The 9,429-nt window shown below is 37.8% G+C and overlaps 1 protein-coding gene across 3 annotated transcripts; it reads right to left on the bottom strand.

The window, feature by feature from the left end:
* Nucleotides 1–2,953: 2,953 nt before the first annotated feature.
* On the bottom strand, nt 2,954–6,620 carry LOC113588571 (uncharacterized). Of its 3 annotated transcripts, XM_027027811.3 has the most exons (8): nt 6,555–6,604; nt 6,426–6,485; nt 5,281–5,400; nt 5,064–5,150; nt 4,900–4,923; nt 4,286–4,434; nt 4,150–4,197; nt 2,956–3,946 (listed from the first exon to the last, which is right to left on the bottom strand). In XM_027027811.3, the coding sequence occupies exons 3-8, from the start codon at nt 5,366–5,368 to the stop codon at nt 3,626–3,628; spliced, it is 717 nt and encodes a 238-aa protein (XP_026883612.2). In that variant the 5' UTR covers nt 5,369–5,400; nt 6,426–6,485; nt 6,555–6,604; the 3' UTR covers nt 2,956–3,625. The 3 variants fall into 3 exon arrangements, with proteins under 3 accessions (XP_081561217.1, XP_026883612.2, XP_026883613.2); XM_081705091.1 differs by having other exon boundaries at nt 2,954–3,946; nt 5,281–5,476; nt 6,426–6,620; XM_027027812.3 differs by having other exon boundaries at nt 6,426–6,620.
* Nucleotides 6,621–9,429: the final 2,809 nt, after the last annotated feature.

Here is a 9,429-nt window from a genome sequence, read left to right as displayed (position 1 = left end):
GCTTCAAATGCTGAACGTGCAGCTAATTAAACTAAATCTTATTGGAATTACTGTCCAGTAGATCATATAACACTCTGTTATCTGTTACTGTGGTGTAACAACATCAGCCTGTGTATGTGCATGTAATTAGGTCTGTGGACAGAAAGCCTTTTTATAATAATGTGTTTGGTTCAGGGATTTTATGTAAATCAAATTATGCTACATTTCTAAAGGGAATTGTATTAGTGAGATATTCAGGCTCTACCTACTGCTGTAGCAATACACCAATCAATTTGTTTGCTGTATTCAAGCTCCCAGCACACCTGAACAGACATTATGAACACTGAGTGTCTGGTAAAAGTGTACTTCGTAAAGGGAGTTGCTTAAGAAAGTACTCAGGTAAAGCATTGGGAGAGGTTAGACTGTGTCTCCCTTACTCGGCGCTGTCATTAGGGTGTAAACTTGTACCACAATTATAAATCTTTTCCACTACAGAGATTGTTCAGAGCAAACATTTACACAGGATTTAAAACACTGCTCTGCAAACAGACGGCAGCCTAAAGGAATGGCAAAAAGATTTTCCCCTTTCTCTCGTCATTCAGTTACTGTGCTTTCTATTTATGTTAAAAGACAGAAGACTGTGGACATGCAGTTTACATTTGTGCATATATAATAATATTAATGTAATAGCAATGTAACAACATAGTGCTGTTACTGGGGAGATGGGGAGTGAGCTGCATAACTACAGTGGCCCGTCCTGCATTGCACAGACATAATTCAAACATAATCCTGTCAAGCACAGATTATTAGTCTTTGTACTGATTTCATTTGTTTAGACTGGTAGTACGCACTGCAGAACGCAGACTGAAGACCCATCTATTTGTGAAATATTTAAATGACCACCGACCCTGCTCCTATGTTGACTAACTGAAACTCTAGTACTTATTGCTTATTACACTGACTGTTGCCTGTTATAGAGCTTATATGTATTTTGTACTTCTAGGCATCAACATTGAGCCTTGTATTTCTACAGTATTCTAGATCATTGGTATATTGGACTCTAACCTGCTGTATTCTATGAGTAAATGACAAAGCACTTTTGTAAGTCACTCTGGATAAGAGCATCTGCCAAATACCATAAATGTGAATGTAAATGTAAATGCAGAAACTGCAGGTCCTCCCAAAAACCAAACATTATATTAAAGCCTCCTGTTACTCAAAAATGTACTCAGTAAAATGTAAAATACAGAAAGACAAGCAAGAATGAACAGTGAGATTCCTTTTGTTGAAAAGAAAAAAGAAACCACGGAATAATGGAAAGTCTTTTAGTATCAGAGAAATTGGTGAGACTGTGCTATACCCAGAACTGATGGTACACCGAACCAAAAGGTGTGGATTACTATCGACTATTTAGTCATTCTCTTCAAGACAACATTAGGTAACATCATTGCACTAATGGGACCTGGTCAGATTTTATCTGAAACTTTGGTAACATTTATCAGGGTTCAGTTTTAGTCAAAAGAATTAATATTGAGCCTGTTTAAAGCCATAATAGCATTTCATTTTGATGAAAGCCAATTTTTCTTCTTAAGCCAAATAATTGGTCCAGACTCTTATATCTGACCCGTGGAATTACTATAGTTTATAGTTTTTTTTTAAATATCAGTACATTGGTTTAGTATCAGTTTTTTATATCAGTACATTGGTTTTGTATCAGTTTTTTATATCAGTACACTGGTTTTGTATCAGTTTTTTATATCAGTACATTGGTTTAGTATCAGTTTTTTATATCAGTTCATTGGTTTTGTATCAGTTTTTTATATCAGTACATTGTTTTAGTATTGTCATTCCCCCCCACCTGAGTCACGTAGTATAGCCCGCAGGGGACGTTTGTTGCCACATCCTCCATGATGGCACACACCTGGGGGGTTAACGTTGAGTGTGTGTCTATTTATTTAAACCCCTGTCAGTGTGGGCCTCATTGTTGATTATTGCTAGCTTCAGTGTCGAATCTTAGTGTCAATGAGTGTGTAGCTACTGTTAATGTAACCCAGCGTTTATGTCATTTTATGTTGTCGTTGTTATTGTTTATACTGTTTGTGTATTCCTGTCCATTAGTGTTATTATGTGTGAGTGCCAAGAGTGTCCTTTATGTTTTATGTCATTAAATGGTTCACATTGTCAAGGGAGTCTGTGCATCCTGCTCAACGCCCTGCGGCACTCGGGCCATTATATGTATCAGTTTTTTATATCAGTACATAGGATTAATATCAGTTTCAGTGTAGTTTCCAAATAATTCACAGCAGGATCCAGCATCAGGCTTGCTGCTTTATCACAGGTCATCCTGGAGTGTCTTCAACATGATGACATAAACTTTACACACATATACATATGTTATAGCTAGAATATTTTGTTATGCATTGGACTTATCTGGGCATAATTCATTTAAGATTTGTTCTGCAGGGTGACTACTTGACTGGGTACAAAATGATTGATGAATCAACACTCTTACATTTCTCAAAACGAGCCAGGCTGGGTATGCCTTCATCACAAGGGTTTTTGTCTCACCCATGTAACCTGAAAGCAAAACATCCAGAGGATGTGTAACCATTTGTGTATAAAAAGATAATTTTTTTTTGTATTATGACATTCACAGAGGCTTCAAAAAGCATTATGGATGCTTACCTGACTGTGTATTACAGGTTATAACTGCTTGTATATGGTACATACACTTATAAAACTGTTGCTCCTAAAATTGTATGTACTGTGTATAAAGTACACACACTTTACATTTGCATATGCCCTTCTTGTAGTGAGTAAACATTAAAAATCAAGTATTTCAGTATAGTCTATGAATAGACTAAAGTCTAATTGTAACGTAGCTGGCCCAAGTGCCACAGGGGCAGGACGCACAGTGCAAGACGTTTATTAACGTTAAACCCAAACGACACAGGTGGCAGGCACACAACACTTACAGTAAACATGACTCTACACTTGACATTAAACAAAGAACACATACACATTAACACGTGACTACACAAGCTAACGGTACGGCTACAGAGCTCGGAATTAACACACACGTAGTGACAATGACCAGCGAGGATGTACACAATGACAGGGGTTTAAATAGACAGACCGACATTCAACAGTAAACCCTGTGCAAGTGTGTGCAATCCCGGGGGCGTGGTTACAAACAAACATGTGAATCCTCTGTACCACGTGACTCGCGGGGGAAGGGGCCTTCCGTGACTCTAATGATGTAAATTTTAGGCTTCAGAAATGCCAAAATTTCAAAAATATTTCACATGGCTTTATGAGGTAGACTACAGAGAAGAATATCAACAGAAGTACAAATCGGATACCAATATTTATTGAAGCACACTGATGGATGTCATACACTCATATATAGATTCAGTTTTATATACATGCATAGGCGAATCAGAAGTGATGTGGACCTGTTACAGACAGTAGGATGCACCCTGACAGAGCGAGTGCACATTGCCCAGGATGTCTGCAGTGTTAAATTAGAGCTGTGCTTACACAGTACTAACTACAGAGATAGCATCTACAGAGATAGCGTTGTACATACAACATCATTCTCAAGCAAAACGAAGTAACTTCACTGGCACTTTTTAATTTGACACCTTTAGGGTTGGTTCACTGAGGGGTTGTGCTCAGGACAGATAGGTCCAGGTGGGCTAGGAAGGCACTTGATTCCAGGAATTCCAGGCAGTCCAGGAAAGCCTCTAGGGCCAACAAGACCAGGCGGTCCAGCAATGCCTCTAGGGCCAGGAATACCAGGCGGTCCAGACACTTTAACTTCACATAGAGCTGAACCCATATTCTCTTGTCTTCTTTCACATATCCAACCATGCATTTCTTCTGAGTCTGGCACTCTGGGGTCCTTCATATCACAAGATGGACATTGATAGAATGTCTTATCCAACGTTTCATCTTTGATCTGCCTCTGAAGACATCCACAAACCATGATTAGACACATCTCTTTTGCACACACTAACCTTTACACTTGAAATGAAATTGACACCACAAAATCAATATTATTTTCAAACAACATTAATATTTAATGAGCTCAGCACTCAAAATTTGTAACTGTTCCTCTTCATTAATTAATCCAGCTCATGGTTCAGGCACAATTCTTCTTGATCTTACCTTATCCATCCATAGTTTCTTGCCTTTTGACAGAGATAGAAACCAGTCCTGTAAGCACACACATTACAATGTGCACACATAGAACTCAGAAATTCATTTACTGTGGAAGATAATGACAAATGACAAATAAATATACTTTGTTTCTGGATGTGATGTTGCCAATGCGTGAGTTTTTCTGTTTACAGAATTCCTCAGCCTCAGAACAGTTCCCTTTGGCGTCCCAGATTAGATACAATACGCCATCATAGAGATGCCACAACTCTCTTTTGCCATTTAATTCCAATCCTTGGATGGACACACACACACACACACACACACACACACACACACACACACACACACACACACACACACACACACACACACACACACACACACACACCCCCACACACACAGAGAGAGAGAGAAAGAGAGAGAAAAAGAGAGAGCCAAATATCCACCACATATATGCACAAAACTATATTAGGAAATCATAGACTTCTACTTGGAAATAAGGGTTGAAAATGAAGCCTGATGCATTTTTTCAATCTTTTCAACCTCTTCTGCTCCTTGAAACTTTTTCAGAGTCACTTCTTAGAGTTACAGGTACTTCTTTCAATACCATCCCACAATATCATTTGATGCTTTAACACATTGTATATCACATTAAAGCTCCCTTGTTTCTAAGTCATCATGTTTCCCCACACCAAAGAGGAAATAATGATCTAAAACTGAATTGGCATGTTGCGTTGAATCTGGGTGTGTCCTTACCTGGACCTGTCATTTGCAGGTATACTGCAGTTGTAATATCACAGAAAACAAAATACAGAAAAATGCTGGTAAACAACTGTTCTTTTGATTAAAACTGATAACTCGATCAATCTGAACACGACCTGATAAAATCAGTATTGTAATAAGGATTGTAATTGACTTACCAAGATATCCATTTATGAGCAAAATAATGATCATTAAAAGAGTGTTGAATATCAGCAATGTCATGAGATTTCTGTCTTTCTGTGATGCTGTTGGAGAAGTGGACAGAGATAGAGAGAAGAAAGTTGCAAAAAGACCCAAAGGTTTATGAATATAGTGATACTGACGACAACTGTATGCTGTGAACGGATGGTGTTGGGTAACTCGTAGCTGACTCACCATGTTTAGAGTGTGAGTTCTTCACTAAAGGAGGCTGGCGAAGAGTCTGATACACATCCTCAGTCCTCACACCCTTAGATGTCTCCATTTTCTTCCCTTGTACTGGATCTTGCCCAGGACCTTGATGGTTTCACAGAGCAGAGACAGAAAGCCGTAGGGGTCGGTTTGTTTATGGTCACCTGATGCTTCCCAAGATCTGATAAGATCACCAAGATTTAGATTTACATTTATAGCATTTAGCAGATGCTAAATCCAGAGCGACTTTATCCAGAGCGACTTACAAAAGTGCTTTGTTGTTTACTCATAAGAGTATATCCTAGTGCAGTATGTTAGAGTCCAATATACCAATGAACTAGAATACTGTAGAATACAGAAATGAATGCTGATACCTAGAAGTGCAAAATTCATAAGGTCTATTTTAAACAATAAGTGCTATAAACAATAAGTGCCAGAGTTTGTTAAACAACATAAACAATACCCTACAATAAGTACTAATTTAGTCTGTCAATGAGGGAGCAGTGTCAGTTGTCCTTTAAATATTCTGCAAATAGATGGTCTTCAGTCTGTGTTTGAAGACTGCAAGGGACTCTTCTGTCTGGACAGCAAGTGGGAGTTCATTCCACCATCTTGGAGCCAGGACAGAAAATAGTCTCAATGCTTTTTGTCCATGAGACCTGAAGCAAGATATTTCAAGCCAAGCTGTACTTGAGGTTCGAAGTACTCGAGCTATGGATCGGGCTTTGACCATTGACCTCATGTATAAAGGGGCTGGTCCATTTTTGGCTTTGTATGCAAGCATCAAGATTTTAAATCTGATGTGTGCAGCTACAGGGAGCCAATGAAGGTGGCGCAGCAGTGGAGTAACCTTCTGTTACAGAAAGATCACCTTCTGTCTTCCTGCCCAGAATTCACATTAAATTAGACTGGTGAGATTAACAGATGGCAGGGAATGCCCCTGGGGCTCATGACCTGATGACTCTAGGATTCCACTTTGCCTTTTGAGTGATGACCATTCCAAAGTTCTTGCTTATACCAAAGTTCAGTGATCCTGTAACTCAATTATTAGTCTCCCCTGGGTAACTGGTCAGCAAGCCTTGTGATTATATTAATAATGATAATTAATACAAATTTAAATGATTACTCACTCAGACGTTACAAAAGATTGTTGTCTTCAGAGATCCCAGACTTCTTGTCAGATATACCATCTAAATAATAATAACAATAAGATGAACAACAACAACAACAACAACAACAGTAATAATAATAAAGCAGACCTGAACAAAAATGAAGAAAAGCAGAAGTCAACTCTGTCTCAAAGGTCATCGCATTTTTATAGTGAATCTTCATGGAGGAGTATGCACTCCCTCCCACCCTTATATGGTAACGCTTTCATTCCTATTGACTTTGCAAATTTATCTCTGCAGTCATGTCATTCATCCATCCATCCAAACATTCTCAGACGTCATACAGACGTCAGCTATACAATATTTATCACCCTTCCCCTCTCTCCTTCTCAATCTCTATTTAAGTCTGACCTTTCTTCTGTGTATTTGCACTAGTGTCTTACTACTTATCTCTAAGAAAAGAGAATTAATTTATTTTGGTCCAAAAACACTTTTATTTTAAAAACCATTTATTTTATAACAAATCAAACTCTATTTTACAAAAACTCTTTATGAGTGGGGAAAATCAACATGTGGCAAGCCACAAATGTTGAGGGTAAGAGGGTAAGAATAACAGCAACCAATGATTCTAAATTACATGTCCAAGGTAGTTTTATGTTGAGGGGGAACAAAAAGGTGCTAAAAACAGACCCCTGAGGGACATACTTTATTGCACTCTTACATTCTGAAAAAAACATCCATGTTTTCAATTAAGTCCTATAAAATAGCACTACGAACAGGGTGAACTCCAGCAGTACCAAAACATAAACACTGTAGTAGGAGTGGTGTTAGATACCTTCAGAGAGAAGGGTGAATTGATTTAAACAGTACAGCAAACAAATCAACAGTAAACAATTCAGGAATGTCCAGACATGCTAGATCTCTGTCAAAAGTGTTATTTAAGACAAAGGCGGAAGGGGAAAACTGAGAGTAGATCAAAAAACCTAAACTAGGTTAGAAAATTCAACTCAAAAACACCTCTAAAATTAGTGAGATATTTTTTGAAGAATGAAGTGCAGTAAGTGGTCTGGGAGGCCAGTCACGGTCATGCAGCTATGGTCTTCTTTAGCAATAATGGCAAATGAAACAGTACAACATTGAAGACAAGTAAAACCTTGATTTTTTTGTTAAGTCACATCTCACATAATCCCTATAATTTTGGCCCTCCATAGTATATCTGAGGGAAACTGGTCTGCCATGAGATAACTGTCTCAGCACCTCTGCAGTTTAACAGGATGTGGTTTATCAGAGTGCAAATAGCACACTTCTGTATCTCCACAATTATCTGGTACATTGCCTTATCAACAATCTAGGACATTTAAAAAAAATAAATGCTATGTTGTTGATCTTCTATATGTTTGTAGGGACAGTGAATGTTTAAATAAAGTAAAATACTTTTACAAAAAAGGTTAAACATGACAGTAAAAATAACTATGTTTGCAGTTTCATAATAGTGTTATTTGTGCTTAAAACAGTGAGTGTTCATAACCAGGATGTCCACTCTTCCAGCCTTAGCCTTGGGGGGTGATGACTCCAGTCTGTATTCCACTTTATAACCATAAAGGGGGGAAACCTCAGTTCCGTTATTTATGTATATTTGGACCTGCTTACTGCAAATTAAACAAGTCTTGGAGTGCTTGATGTAGAGTTCATCAGGGTATCTACATTAAAACCTCTCCCTTTCAACTCAGCCATTAGTCAACCTCTTCCTTTCATGAGCCGATTTGGAACACGAGTACCATTCTTGTACTATCGTGTGTAATGGGCTATATTTTTATGAGTAGTGTATTAATGTATCCATGTGTGAAAAAGATAATATGCATTGTGTCGTACATCATGTACCTGCAGTTTGTAGATTCGGTATGCATTGAGGGCCCTATTGCACTGTCACATAAAATATTTTAAAAATTCTTAAAGTACAATTAACAAACATATTTAATGAAAACTACATATATCAAAGTTTATAAAAGTTCCCTTTTGCTTGTGGAAGGCAGGCAAATGTAGTGATATTTACTACATATAGTATTTTCATGTTGATATTTTATTTAGTCAGAGAAATCAAATATGATTGTAATGATTACAAGGTGAGGGTGATTTCTCACAAGTTTCAACTGTTTGTATTCTTTCCATCAGTAAATGAAAGTTCCCAGTATTTTAGAAGCTTAATAAATGTCTCACTTTTTTCCCCCCTTATCACTGATAAGCAACATGCAAGAGATAAAAACACTCTGCGAAATCATTCATTACTGCAGGGGTTAACTCCCAGAGCAGCTGTACCACTGCAATGGTCAATATCACAAATAAAGATCAGCTTGTTAAAATGTAATACAGTCCCTAATGCTGCACTAAACGTGGATGTTTCCTCACCTGAGAGATGGCCACTCACTTGATTTATGGGGTGTCACTGTCTCACCCCTCTGGCATTGCGGTTCCCATGGTGATAGCGCCATGTGTTCTGAGTTTTTGTTTTGGTCCATGCTGGGCCTGTTACTTAATGTGTTAAACTGTGTTCATCTATTCAGACTATTTATTTATTCCTTAGCTCTGCCTGAATTCACTAAAAATAATGTTTAGTGTTCTATTTAGAGTGACAGCCATTTTGTAATGTTGTCTGAATTCTCAGTTTACAATTTGGATCCTCTGTATAGGATGATGCCTAAGCCACCACAGCGGCAAATTTCATGTTAAAAAAAACCAAACATTTTTTACACGTACTAAACCTGATGGGTAGATGTTAATGTTGTATTTAGTAGCATTGCCAGTACAACAGACATGTTGACATGGCTCATTGATCCATATCCTCGTTTGTGATGTTTGCTTCCATTTTTTCCACACTGGACAGAAGAGTCGAAAAACTAAATTGTGATATTTTCATCATGTTATATACATGAAAAAACCAGGATGTTGAAATTGGGTCAGAACATACAGTTCTTGTAATAGATGGATACGTATGATTGCACGTATGAAGCTGTAACTACGACACATT

This window comes from Electrophorus electricus, chromosome 2 (genome assembly GCF_041902795.1).
Source record: "Electrophorus electricus isolate QZ-2024a chromosome 2, ASM4190279v1, whole genome shotgun sequence".
In the NCBI taxonomy this organism is placed as follows: Eukaryota; Metazoa; Chordata; class Actinopteri; order Gymnotiformes; family Gymnotidae; genus Electrophorus; species Electrophorus electricus.
This window is presented reverse-complemented; position numbering and strand designations above follow the sequence as displayed.

What these genes read in the sequence shown, in the direction of transcription:
- LOC113588571 (XM_081705091.1), bottom strand. Translation starts at nt 5,368, where the DNA reads ATGGAGACATCTAAGGGTGTGAGGACTGAGGATGTGTATCAGACTCTT. An exon ending in GCTCATAAATGGATATCTTG is followed by an intron (nt 4,924 to 5,063) that starts GTAAGTCAATTA and finishes TTACAACTGCAG; the next exon opens with TATACCTGCAAATGACAGGT. An exon ending in ACATCACATCCAGAAACAAA is followed by an intron (nt 4,198 to 4,285) that starts GTATATTTATTT and finishes GTGTGCTTACAG; the next exon opens with GACTGGTTTCTATCTCTGTC.